The sequence below is a fragment of the Papilio machaon genome, chromosome 6 (assembly GCF_912999745.1).
Source record: "Papilio machaon chromosome 6, ilPapMach1.1, whole genome shotgun sequence".
Taxonomy (NCBI): Eukaryota; Metazoa; Arthropoda; class Insecta; order Lepidoptera; family Papilionidae; genus Papilio; species Papilio machaon.
Window position 1 is genome coordinate 2,186,966 of NC_059991.1, and position 14,927 is coordinate 2,201,892.

Here is a 14,927-nt window from a genome sequence, read left to right on the forward strand (position 1 = left end):
TTTTAAATGCCAGACGAATATAAAAATAGACGAAATGCTATCAAATCCCGACCTGAGACGCGGTGAACTTATCGCCTTGTACCAGCCACGAATGTACGCCACTGATTTATTTCACGACAGAATTAAGCCCCGAATACTGATTCCACCTGTCCTTTCCATTTCAACAAACATTTTATAGAAAACATTTATTACTGAATTAAGCTTGAGTACTTAATATATTATGTTACATAATACAATCTATATTATTACATAATACAATAGTATTAAGAGGCAAGTCTCTGAGAGAACAATTTAATAGGCACTTTCTTGTAAGATATTTATTAAAATCCTATGATAGATTGTATGCATGAGGTATTTTATGAAAAAACATAAGAAAATTTTTGAATGTTTGAAAACTCTTAAGTCTACTTAAAATTTTACATTCATTATTTCAATGTCCAATGTTTGAAAAATCCCTTTACCATCAAAGTAAAATACTAATTGAGTTAAAGTTGATTTATAACTTTCATATACTTCATGTTATTTCACGTAAGTATTTTGCTCTTCTTTAGAACATCTATGTATTATTATAAATGTAAATTACAATACATTATACACTATCTAACAAGTAATTAACGCAGCCGGCCATGATCCTCTTACTTTCTTTTGTAATGTAACCAAAATTCGTTTATTTTTTACTTACAAAGTATTTCTAAGTACATATTAGTTGACTTAATGATAGACGAGAGTTTTAAAAATAAAATTTGAAAAAAATTGAAAAATAATTCTTGATAAATGTAGATTTATTTTTCAGAAATAAATAATATCAAGATGATTTCTTATCGCTATTACGGACTACGATGTCGTATTTTATATGAGCTTAGAATATAAGCCGAATGACATACGCTACATTGACTTTATAAAACTTCGAGCATAAATTGCAATAAAGGGGACGTGTCAGTGCTTCTATTCAATGTCACCTTGCTGCTAGGGCTGCCAAATTATGATGGCCACTGAGTTAGTTTTAGTGGATATAACCCAACATAACTGTCCCCCTAGGTGGGTTATACCATAAACGTATATCCGAATAATGGCTGCGAAATAAAATATCCTGACACAGACTTGCTTCACAACGCCCCCTCTAACGTCGAAGCATCGATGTCAAAGCCATAGCCAGAATATGCATAATGTGGATCCGATGAGTTTAACCCGTATTTGTACTAATCCATATTAGTGACAACCCTACTTACTATATCATTTTATGAATATGTCGAAGATAAAGAAAACTTTGACCTTTATTCAAGTAATTTAACGTTTCTTTCGACTTTCACTGTATGAGAAAATTATCCAAATTATTTTTGGAATGGCAATGTAGTAGTGCAAATAAACAAATGTTTGAAATAACAACTTATTGGATTAAACAAGTTTTATTTCCGCCTAAAATACACTTTTACTAACCATGATCCTCATAAAGATGATGTAAAAAAAACTATTTACTAAGTACTACAAATTACCGTGTCATAGTCCAGTTAAACCACAACATCTTGTGAATCAATAGATCAGATATGTGGGGACATAGGCAACATCACTGAGCAGTCAATTAGTAGGAAATTGTTCCATTACACCTCGTAGCTAGCAGACGTCGCAGCCGCCTCAGCCTGATTGCCAGCGCTCCACTTAACGGCTTGTAACTACGTACACTTTCATACAGTTACACACATAATATGTAAATTATTTTTTATTACTTCTAGTCATAATAAATAGTTTATTTTAGTTATATTTAATTATAATTAGAAAACAATCAAAACAAATTATTTTACAAACAAACCTTTTTTTATAAAAAAAAACTGCATTCCAATTCCAGTGAAGAAATAGATTTTTTTTAATTTACAACGATGTATTCAGCTATATTTTATTCGAATATTTATATTCCACATTTAAAAAAAACAAACGGTGAATATTGCGTCGTAGTGTTTCGTGCGCGACAGTACTAAATGGGTCAGTTAAGACTTTCGGGTCGGTAATAGCTCAACAAGGGGACTGAGGACCATGTTGAATCACTTATTCACGGAAAGGAAACTCAAACACGGATTTACGGAATCCAAAGCGAATTAGCGAATACATTAACTGTGTTACTGGATTAACTGTAGACCCTTCTTATACTTTGTGATTAGAATTTGTAGTCCGAGCTACATAAAGATTGTTTTGAGGTAATCTGTAAAAACTTTCATATTACCCGATTATTAAAGATGGAAATGTTTGTCACGCATATGTAAGCTACTTTTAATGTGGATTTGTTTGTATAAAAGTTCCATTGTGACTCCCTAGAACCTAAACGACAACCGATTTTTACGAGTGAGGTGTCATCTGATTCGTCATCTTCCCCGGACTGTCATAGGGTATATTTATAAATATAAAACACATATTGTGGAAGTAAGCGATAAACTCTAATAATATAATGAAAACAACGAGGTCAAATCTCACTCGCAATAACTTTTTTTTTAATCGATGTGTTTGAGTATTCTAAAATAGGAATGTATGACATAATATCCAAGTTTATTTAGTTTATATTAAAAAAAATGTTTATTTTAAGACGCAGACACGATGGCAGTCACTTGGGGTTTTTTCTAAATCTGTCTGATCTATAGAAAGCGGTCACGTGATATCGCTAAAATAATTTTCACAGAAAATAAAATAATTTTTACTCGATTTGATAAACCTCATATCGGACGCAACTTCATCCATTAACCTATACTATCACTAACTGCATGGTCCAGAACAGTGAGACACAGAAGAATGTGTTCCAAAATGGAGGAGGCCCTTGTCCAATTGACACACGGACAATGATTTTTTATTATTAATTATAACGTTAAACTATGTTTGTTTAATGTCTGAAAGGCTTATATTATTATTATTATCACTACTTGCTTACATAACAATCATTTTCACTGTAATTGTACCGCACCGTATTTCTTCACATTATTTCTGTTTATCAGATATATTTGCATATATAATTTGTATTGTAACATAGTAATATAACAATTAGATATGGCGATTGCTAGAAAGTTGCAAAGTTAACGCAAAATGAACAGTTTTTCCGATCTACTTAATTTAATTTATTCACAACATTAAGGTTAAACCTCAGTTTCATTTTGTTACGTATGCGACGTTAACCGAATAGTAGCATCGTTTTAATTGCTTTAAAATTACCTCTCATGTCTTGAACGGTACTGGAATAAATATGTAATCATGTTAAAACAGTCACTTACTTGTGGGTTGTCACTACCAGAACACCTGTTATATATCTCTCATTTAATAAAAATAATTGAGAGGGATGAGAATATATTTTTTACAGATGCTTCGACAGTAAAAACGCATATTAATTTAGCAGGTTCTATCAATATCTACACTAAGGGGTTCCCTCAATGAAGCAGTTAATTTGACAAATTAAAAGGTTAATATAACCTTCGTATAAATAAGACACGTGGAGTGGTCAAACAAAGTAAACGGTCCACATAAAAAGGTTAAATGGAAAATACAGAGTAAAACTGCAGCACGAACAAAACTAGTGAGCGCATTAGCGTTAATTGCGGCCGCAAAGGTAGTCTGCTGCTGTTTTCTCTTATTTATACTGTTTAAAAAAAACAAATGTGTTTAGATAACACTGCAGTGCAGAAAATCTAACAGTATTGAGCTTAAGTGTAACATTTATCGTTGATATCGAAGACCAAAATCTCGGTATAAAACTTATCGTAAACCACTTAATCTTTGACAGAACAGAGATATGTTTTGTACAGGGATCAGTCAGATCAGGTCTCAGAAACACACTATTAATGCATTTCTGCAGTAAAAACTTCGTTTAGTTAAAGCACATGTTTAAGGAAAACTAACTTTACAATAAACGTTTCAAAGCTATTAAATAAAAAACCTAATATCGATCTTTCGTATTTATATAGGCTAATCTAATTTTAGTAACATGGACAGAAATTTTTATTTTCCTTCTCAATCAATCAATTTCATTACCTTCAAAATCTAATTTAATAGCAAAGAGGTCGTTCTTCAAAGTAATTGAATACTTAAGAATTTTCAATGAATAAATGTGATCAATCATATCGAGTGACAATATTTAAAAAGTTAATAAATATTCCTTACTAATTATTATTAAAAATTTATTCAAAATATTTTTTTCAGAATTCTTTCACTTATCTTACTAATATTATAAATGAGAATGTTTGGATAGATGGATGGATAGATGTTGCAAGGTATCTTCAGAACGTTTCAACAGATCTGGATGAAATTTTGCATGGATACAAAAAATTTAGAAGAACACATAGGCTATTAATTACGTTTTTCTTTAATTCCACGCGAACGGAGTCGTGGGCGACAGCTAGTTAAATATAATCTTTATCTGACTTTTAACGTAAGAAACATAGGCATCAGTAATTGGTATTAGTTTTCTAGATCTTTCATAGCTTTTTTTTTAGTTTATTTAAGTTAATGGTTGTTATATCGTACAAAACAAAACTAAATACAATTACGTGAGTACTATAATGAAAAATATTCACGCATATTATGTTTGTTCTGCAAACATGTGCGTGTAAGACAACTTGTTATCGTAACAAATGTTCTTTACACATGACAGCATGCCAAAACATATTAAAAAAAACTTACGAACATCGCAATGATTAATTGGAAAAAAATACAATTTACATACAAACAACAATACAGATTTTACTTTGAATTAAAATTTTATTTGTGTACACCACATGTAAATTTTAGACTCAAGTCGTACACTTTTTTTTTACATCTATATATATAAAAGAAAGTCGTGTTAGTTACACTATTTATAACTCAAGAACGGCTGAATCGATTTGACTGAAAATTGATGGGCATGTAGCTTAGAACCAGGAATAGGACATAGGATAATTTTTACCCCGTTTTCTATTTTTTATTCCGCGCGGACGGAGTCGCGGGTAAAAGCTAGTTTATACTAATTTTATTACACAAGCACATTTATGGGATTAAATGTGGATGGCTACAGGGGTAGAGGAAGACCGAAGAAAGTGTGAGTGGATCGTGTGAAAGATAATATACGTAAGAACGGAGTGAACCCAGTTGACAGCCGATGTGTGTAAGATTAGTACATACTGTACCAACTCTGTTAAGGAAAAGGGCAGCCCGAAAGTGATGCCTGACATAGTCCGTACTGGTGGAAATTTAAAGCTTTTCAATACAAAAAATATTTTTAAACATGGATATTGAGAGTGAAAAATTTTAAAAGTTGTTTAAATTCACGATAAATTGCTACATTATCATTTTATACATACATATTGAAGTAACTAGCCTAAATATGTAATTGAAAGTACTACGTCGATTTACAAATCTGTTTTATGATTTTAAATCAAAAATGCAATGTCTCGTTGCCTCGTGGTAAGAAATCGTTTTCCGCTATTTACTGATCTTTTTAGATAACACAATATTTCAGAGTTTCACATTTCAGTGGTGATTTTCTTGTAGACGGAAGCAAACGAACCGTTAAGTAACAACCGCTTCGTTTGCAGTTAAGTGAATCCACAATTTATCAACATCCGCAACCATCGCATCAGTATTGCTCGAATATTTTTGTTTCAAAAAGAAAGAATGAGTAAATGTGAATTGAAAGTCATTCATTCACCTGAAAAAATCATTAGTTACTCGACGACCCGAGTTAGATAAAGTAGGTACAGTTTTCTGTCATTATGTGTCTACCACTTTTAAAGTTCATGCCATCGTGTCTATTTTGTTGCCGTAATATATTCCATCTTATCCAATCTTTAAAAGCTCAAACAATTTTTATGAGTGAGCAGTTATTCGATTCGATTGTGTTCCCTGGATTGCGTTACAGTCAGTTACTTGTATATTTATATAAATTAATTACTATTTAAGACTTAAAATCAAGAATATATTGTTGAAAGATGGTAATATGATACCCGATGGGCAAAAGATGTTCCCTCCATCGACATTTTCCTCTGGGAAAGCAGCAGCTTGTGTAATTAGTAGAAACGAGAGCGAAGCGATTTCTGAGTCGGACCGCGAAACAATTAGCTCGCGGACAATGCGAGTACAAGTGCAGGACGGTAAGCGGATTTAGTAACAACTAGAAAAACGTATATGAAAGCTTCTAACACATGCTTTACATAGTTTATGTAAGATAAAACAAACAAATTAGTTAGTCTTATTGGAAGACAGAGAAGCATAGAATAAAATAATTCAGTAAACAAGGTAAACCTGCCATCAATTTTAAACTACTATATTTAGAACTATTAAATCATGCAATGTTATTTCTGTAGAACGTTAATAGACACTTGTCCCTAATAAAGACAATTAAATCGACTACAAAGAACATCGCTTGGCTCTCGTCAATTAACAACGGAGTAAGAAGAGCGTGCGATATGCGCATGCGACGCTACGTTTCACATTAGAGTCGTGAGCCGCGCGGATACGCGGTGTACAACCAAACGGTTTGGCACCCCTGGAAATATATAGTTTTCTAATCTGTGGAATTAATAGACTCTGTGAAATAGTGATCGGGCTTTAGTGTCAGGGGTGTCAAGGGTGTCAGTGTCAGTGACGGTGTGTGGCATGGGACAGTAATGGGGGCGGGACACAGCGCGGAGGGCGACTGCGGCGCCTACGCCAGCGACCCTTCGACGCATGATCGGCGGAAAACCAACAAAAGAAGGCGAAGGTTGGTTTACATTTTTTATAATAAGTTCGTTTGCAAACTTATCAAACCTACCCTATAATTTAATTTGGATACCTATAACTTATTTTCCTTATAACACTCAAAATACAAATGACATGTTAAAACTTTTAGCAAAGAAAAACATTTTTAGAGTTCTTAAATTATCTTTAAAAACTCTAGGATCTGTTTGCGTCTCATTTTTTCACTAGGATTTAATGTTTTTTTTTTTTTGAAAATTACATCTTACCGTTGGTTTCCTCAATAACAGAAAACAGAGGTAGCTATCTTGCACAGATGTTTGGATAATAGAAACCTCACGGTTATCTTAATTAAATACCTCTTGAAGGAGAGAGTACATTTTTACTTTATACATCAAAAAAATGAAAGCTTGCACTTGATCGATAGCGCTATCAAGTAACGTTTCGCGCTCAGTCACGACGTCGCAGCTCACGAGACATGTCATCATTTACATGAAGAATTCACTACGTTATTGAACTTGTAATAGCTAAAGTAATAAACATTCCATCACATTTCATACTGTTATGTTAGTTTCACACAAAGGCAGATCAGTGCGGGCAGAGCAGTAGACAGTGCAGTACACTTACAATCAAAAAATCATGTTTATATGTTGTATTGCTTTAAGCAATAGCAGTACTGTTTTATCCTACTCTTCCGCCTCACTGTGCTGTCCTCGTTTTACCAGCATTGTAAGCTTATTTTCACTATTTATCTACAAATTAAGTATAAGTATTTCTTTGCACATTTAATTTAAAACATAATTTTTTATCATATTAATAAAAGTACTGATAATAAAAGATACGAAAATTTCGTGAAGACTTTTGCAAGTTAAACAACTTCATTAACGATTATTCATAGTCCCCAGGCTTGTGTTAGTGTTGAGGAAAACGTTGGCGAGCCTCCAAATTAGGAGTACTCGGAAAATTCTGTAAAATATATTTGCATCCAAATTAAGTTGTTCTTATTGAACGAATAAAGCCCCGATAAAATAAAATTCAGTATATAAATACAACCATCACCTTTGTCGAAACAAGGATAAAGATGTCGTCCTTAAATGATGATGACTGGAAAGAAACCTTCATAAAACATGGACATAATGAATCTAGTACTTGTTCTTATAGCTTAGGTGTCATTAACCTGGGTTTGCAGTTTAATACATTTATATGTAAATAATGAATGCGATTTGTTTATTTTAAAATAATTACCTTTACACAAAAAGTACACATATAAGCTATTAACAGGTTCACATTTTGTTTTGCGAAACTATTGTAAGGTATTTTGTCTTGCGAAAGTTGTAAAGTTTCACAAAAGCAAAAAAAAGAAGGTGGCAAAGCCTCAATTATAATATTTTATACATTATTGCGATAAGGGACTTTAAACTAAGGCAATGTGAATAACATTTCCACAACTTTATTGCGTTGTTTTTAAAAGATGATATTAAAATATTATATAACTACTAGTTGTGGCCCGCGACTTCGTCCGCGCGCTATTAAAAAAACATAATAAGAGTATGAAAAATAGATAGTAGCCGATTCTCAGACCTACTAAATACGCATATAAAATTTGATAAAAATCGGTAAAGCCGTTTCGGAGGAGTACGGTAACTAAGATTGTGACATGGACATTTTATATATAAGATGTACACGAGGCAAGGATCCAAATCTTTACGATTGACGAATTTAGTCGCTTAGCGACATACGCAATGCAATGTTGTAGAGGTTAGTAAAGACATGCGTCGCCGTCATTACATACGACCGAATAAATTTTGCAAATAATTTTTATATCCTAGTTTTAAGTTTAAGTAGACAAATATTGAAGACAACTAATTAGCAACTAAATTAAACTTTAACTCAAACTTAGCTATTTGTGTGCGTCCTGCGGGTACGTAATATTTGAACAACGTAACATGTTTCATTTGGTACAATATAAAAGTTTGGTTTTACGGAATAGTGGTTTTACGTGATATATAAGCACGTTCTGGGAAAATGCAGTCTATATTAACTTTCACAGACTTTATTAGATCTTGCAGAGGCGTGATCGCAATATCTATCTGTTTAAACTGTCATATTTTTGAACATTTTCATACAACTTGGATCAAAAAACTAATTCCTTTACACGGTTGTCAACCTTTGAAATATCTAGCGAGTAGCAGCATAACAATTTCTTGTTGTCACAATTCACAATCCGAACAATTGCAAACATCAACCGACAATACAGTTTCGGGCGCTCGGACAAAACAGTTGCGCTTTATTATAATAAACACAAAAAGGAATTTTTTATTTTCAAAAGACATTGTTAAGACACAAAATTTTCTTTAAAATTATTTATTTATTTAAATAAATAAAGATAAAAACAAGTCTTTAATTAACTTCTATGATTAAAGCGAAACTATAGTTAAAAATAAGGTTTATTAAAAAAAGACCACAGTGCTTTGGCACTGAGTTTCAGGAACAGCTACTTCCAAGTTTACTAAGCGAATTTAGTCTAAGAGCACACTTGGTCATCTATCACCCGGTAGTGCTAAGCCGACGTCCATCGCATTATCTGAACGAGCCGCTGAGAATTGGAGCGTGCTCTAACTGAATGCCTCGGACGGAATGCACCGTTATCACCTTTTTATGCTCGCTATCAATAATCATACACATTATGAAGAAAATATTCCTTATACCATTTAAATGCTGCAAGAAGTTGGTTAACTTATTATTCTTGCACAGATTTACGCTTTTTAGTGTTCGTGTAATTTCACTGCCAAAAAAGTTGTTAATTTAAATATTGTTTTCTGTTATCGTTTGCCGCCAGTAGCACAACGATAACTAAAAGCTGCCGCTGTCGACTTCTTGAAAGCTGTTCACGTACAGTAGCACTATGGGCTAATTCATCTTTCAAACATAATTCTGTGCAACAATAAAAAAGTGCTAGCTTAGCTAAGTTCAAGAGCTATAAACCATGTTTACGACACTTTTAAAGTTAATTTTACAGAAAATTATTTACATCATCAGAACATAACATTTGCGAACAGTTTTAATTTTCTCTTCACGCGTAATAAAACAAACTTTCTCGCAAATTGTGCATATTATCGTGTTCTCTCGTTAGTTATAAATCAACATAGAGTTTCAATGCGGGTCGTATTTGCGCTCCCCTCGTATATTAAGAAACAAATTGTTGAAGTATGGCTTTATACACAACGCGTACAAATTACAACATTAACAGAATGAGTTGTCGTTATGTTTACTAATTATTCTGAACTTCAGAATAATTAAAGATAAGGAATAATATCGAGATAAAAAAATTCCATTTCGATTGCATCATCATATTTTCTTCGTAATAATTCTACTGGAATCCTAATATTACTGGATTCAGTTTTATATTCATTATAAATTTTCTGGGAGTTGCTCCGCATTGAACTGGCTTAGTCGGCAAAATTTAATTTTGAATGGCAAACATTTTCTTTGCTTTATTCAGTCGGCAGTTGAAATAACGTCTCATAGATAATTTACTTATACGTGCCTAAAATAAAAAGCGTTCAATCTACAGATTAGTGGTAGTAGACAGCCACAGCTGAAGCGCAAACCCCATCGCTTAGCTGTCAGTGTGCCCCCTCTCTCGCAAAAAAGCGTCCACCGGACCGTGATCGCCTCTCTAGCGTTTCTCTACTCCACATATTTCTCGATGACACATATGTATGTAAGGCATCGCTTCACGCCAGCGCGTCTTGGACGACGCAACACTTGATTATTTAAATTATCACCGATTAGCTTGTAATCTGATGCAGATTTAAGAAACGCTCATTAATAACTCGGACAGACCGTGAAACAAAAAACAAGATTTAATCGTTGAATAACGACAGTCATCCTGGATTATAAACATTTAATCTTAAAGATTTTACCTCGAAACAAAAAAAAATGTATGACAGGTCCTTTAACTATTGTTTGTGTGTAACTAACGGTGAGAGTACAATTTTTTTTTCTTCTCGGAAAACTTTTTCGATATCTGGCTGGCAAGGTCCGAATATTTGATGCCCAATTCATTTGTGAAGCCTCGTTTTGAATATGCAATTTATTACTGCACTCGTGTATACTGACCTCGACAATTAAGAGTCATTCAAAAATACAGTTTTATTTCTATATTTTAAATTTATATTAATTATAAATTTTATATTGATGTTGCCAATTTTGTTCCGCTTGCGATTTAAATCCGTCAGCAAAGTTTACGCAAAAATTCGAAACGAGGCATCGCTGTTAAGTCCGCATTGCGTTTCCGGAACAAAGGCTTATGACTGCAGGTTTTTTTCCGTAGTATTATAAAATTTTATGGTTTTTAGCGAAAAAACGAGAAAAACGATTGTTACTAAGCCTCAGTAATGGAGCCGAATTTCGAAAACTAACTTTTGTTTATTGATAATTCTTTAACAAAGTACGTAAGTTTAAATTTTAATCTTTAAATATAGGGGCAATGTAAAAAGCGGAGATTATAACACATTTTAAGAAAAACTAGATTAAAAATTATCATGGGCGTCGATGATCACCTTGGTGTTCACGCTCGTTTGCCCACTTCTCTCATAAAAAAAAAAATTACTTCTTGTATTACTGTGAATCAATGTTTCAGTTCAATCCGTCGTCACAATTCAGATAGTCAAGCCAATGAGTTCAATCCGTATGGTAGGAAATAACATCAATTCATTCAACAGATGGTTGCCGGCAAAATCTATCAACTCGCTTTGAAGTGATTTTGCGAGAATCTTAACGCGACAAGAATTTATACATTCGTTTAATTCATGTTTTAAATTATATTTAGTATGTATTCAGATGTTTCATTTATGTATTAACTAGCTGTCGCCCGCGAATTAAAAAAAAACTAGCGTTCTTTCAGACTATATCCTACATCTGTGCCATCTGTTCCGGAGATACCTTCAAACAAACATCCATCTATCCATTCATCCATCCATCTAAACTTTCACATCTTTATATATATATAAAAGAAAGTCGTGTTAGTTACACTATTTATAACTCAAGAACGGCTGAATCGATTTGACTGAAAATTGGTGGGCAGGTAGCTTAGAACCAGGAAACGGACATAGGATAATTTTTACCCCGTTTTCTATTTTTTATTCCACGCGGACGGGGTCGCGGGTAAAAGCTAGTTTATAATATTAGTAAGATGTTCTAATTACATTGCGTTTATAACAAAAACCTATTTAATAAATCAAATAATATCTTAAACATATTCCAGAAAACACATACTTTTTCAAACTCGGTCCCAGTTATTAGGCAATATAAGGCACTCAAAGCTTTTGATAGTTTCAACCATGTCATAGAACATTCAAAAGGAATAGCTCGAGTAATTGCGTCGCATAAGCGATGTATGTCATAAAGTATAAAGCGTAAATAGCAGCTTTGTGTTTAACGAATAGCTCAATTGCTTGTGATTGTCGAGCGAAAATAGATAAGTAAAAAATGCTTAACAAACCAAAATATTTTGCTGACTATGGCCTCGTAACCCCTAACTTAGAGTAGGCTTCGAGCCCCTCAGTGGGGACGAATAGTGAGCTGAGGATGATGATTGAAATATCAGTACTGTTTATTTAATTAAACAAGATTAAAATTTAAATGTTTATGAACATGAAGTTATCAAATTAACGTTGAAATATTTTAATTTTATTATGCAGTTTATATTGCGAATATTGCAACACTAATTTATTAAATTAATTGAATTTATAGTACGCCATTTTATATTTGCAAAGTTTAATAAGAGCATAATGTAATTTACTCAACTTGCAACATTGAAATTGCGACCAAAGAAATTCCCCTTGACTAAATATTTATGTAAAAAACATTTGAAATAAATAAAATAACATTAAGATAAATAGATAGAATTTACTTTCTTATTGAACAATCCAATTATATCGTGTACAAACATTTTATTTGTACGAAATTTTCTCTCAAAGTCGTTGCTATGCCAAGAAATTATTTCATTTTCTAAAAGCAGTTCATTGAACGCTCACATCCCTAGAACAGCTGACTTGGGAATACACAATACACTCGTATTTAACTTCAGGCAACCCGTAGACACTCGTTTACAAATATACATAGGTTATCTCGATGAAAAAAAAAGTATTTTAATGTTATTCAATGGTGAGAAAATTTCAACACATTAAAAGAAATAAGTAAAAATAATGCGAAATTACAACAATTATTATTACTTACTAACGGTAACCACGTACTTGGTTCACTTTTATACAAGATTCTCGGTAATAGGTTGAGTAAATTTATAAGATATCAAGTACCTCTAGAATCTAGCATTTTGATTTCAATTTCAGGCGCTTATGACATTTTATTAGCACATTTTAACTGGCATGAAACTAACTTATAGTTTGTTCTCATTTCTGCTGACCTACAAACTGATCGTAGCAACAACTTGAAGTTGTTCCAGAAAAAAAGAAATAACTAACATTACCGCAATGCGCTAAGTTATAAAATATCTTTATTACTTGGATTGTCAGCTGTGAATCAGTTGAAATTTCAGGAAATATCGCCTATGGACATATATGTTCCCGTTATGTGAAATCAGTAATATTTTACGAACATATATTTATCTATGTATTTAATTTACAAGCACAGTGTCATCGACTCTTCTTGCGAGTTTGTGAGTTTACTTAAAGTCGTAGTGGAATTAAACATGTTAATATATAGAAGAAAAAAACTGTTTGGCAAAAAGAACATACGAGTAGGTTTTATTTATAAATACTAGAATAACATTACATTCTTAAAATTGCGAGACATAATAATACCAAAACAATAGAAATAAAATGGGCTAGAGATCTAAATTGGAATCAATATCGACCAATATAGTCAGTAAATTCTAAACACGTTAGGGATCCACTATATCATATGCATAATGGTTAGCTGTCAATATCAGGCATTCATATATTGCTGTCAATATACCATACAAATTCGACACACCCGACGGGTTCAAAGCGCTTTATTTCATAGTTCCGCAGCGGCAAAAGGGGTTGAAATAATTCTCCGTTGAAAGCATTCAGAGAATGACATAATTATGTGGCTACAGCCGAGTGCGGCGGAATACTTTCTAAGTATTGCGCGACGTGACGGTGAGCCATCCTTTCTTCCTACGCCTACTCACTTTGTAATGAAAAATTGTTTTTTTTTTATGAAATAAAATAGTTCACACAGCCACACATGTTACGTTTTGTGGCAAATAATGACCTATAGAGCAATCTAAATACTATATCAATAATTTGATGACCGAAATTATATATAAATGATAACTTATGTACTTATTTTACATAACCCAGGTTGCATATACGCAAATACATAAGTTAAAAATATTTTAATGCAATTTATGGTCCACGTTGTTTACCTAATTTTCCGTCACATATTAACTAAAGAATTAAAACAAAATTATTACAGCATTTTCAATTACAATTACAGGACAGCTCCTGTTCAGGGCAGACAACAAAGCTATACCGCAAGCAATCTCGTTAGCTGTCAACTAATGGTAAATGGAAATCCACAATCCATGAATATCCTAACCGGAATACATTACCTGTGCTGACAATTACTACGAACTACATCTGTCTTCGGTCGCAGATTCAATTTGCAATGTTAATATTGGTTTCAGTATAAATTAACCTCGAATTGATCTTGTACACTTTGTTATGCAAATTGTAGAGCCAACCGTATCATAGGATTCGTTATACTACAAATAATTAGATTATACGATTATTTTTACATAATTAATGAATAACATTAGAAAATAAATTTATAAATACATATAATAAATGATACATTCATCTAAAAGAATGTATTATCAAACATGCAACAGTTTTTATTCAGTGATACTCGGAAGTAATTTTTATTTCATTTCCTGTTGACTAACGTGTAATCACACAATGCTATATTCATTTGTGTATTCAAGTGCAAACGTTGACGTTATTAATTTTGACGTAATAACTACCTCTTAATCTACATGCTCTAAATATACATATTTTAATAAATTCGGAAAGTCTGTATGTAAATTAAAAAAATAATATCCATAATATAATATTTTTATCTGTCTGTATGTCTATCCGCAAAGTCACGTTTGTTCGGGTCCGGATCTCTGGAACGACTGGACCGATTTTGACGGGTAAATAGCTGATGCACGCTAGCATATTATAGGCTACTTTTTTGATTCTGCGCTGACGAAG

General features: G+C 32.7%; 2 protein-coding genes across 2 annotated transcripts in view; one reads left to right on the top strand and one right to left on the bottom strand.

Annotated features, from left to right (window-relative positions):
• LOC106709064 (calcium uniporter protein, mitochondrial) overlaps window positions 1-14,927 on the bottom strand; it is a 63,765-nt gene that overhangs the window by 2,618 nt on the left and 46,220 nt on the right. The gene's annotated exons all lie outside the window — the stretch shown is intronic.
• LOC106708989 (protein javelin) overlaps window positions 6,439-14,927 on the top strand; it is a 51,331-nt gene continuing 42,842 nt past the window's right edge. Inside the window, exon 1 of the mRNA XM_014500663.2 lies at window positions 6,439-6,706. Coding sequence (XP_014356149.2) covers window positions 6,612-6,706 — 95 coding nt within the window. The 5' untranslated portion in view covers window positions 6,439-6,611. The remainder of the gene's footprint in view (window positions 6,707-14,927) is intronic.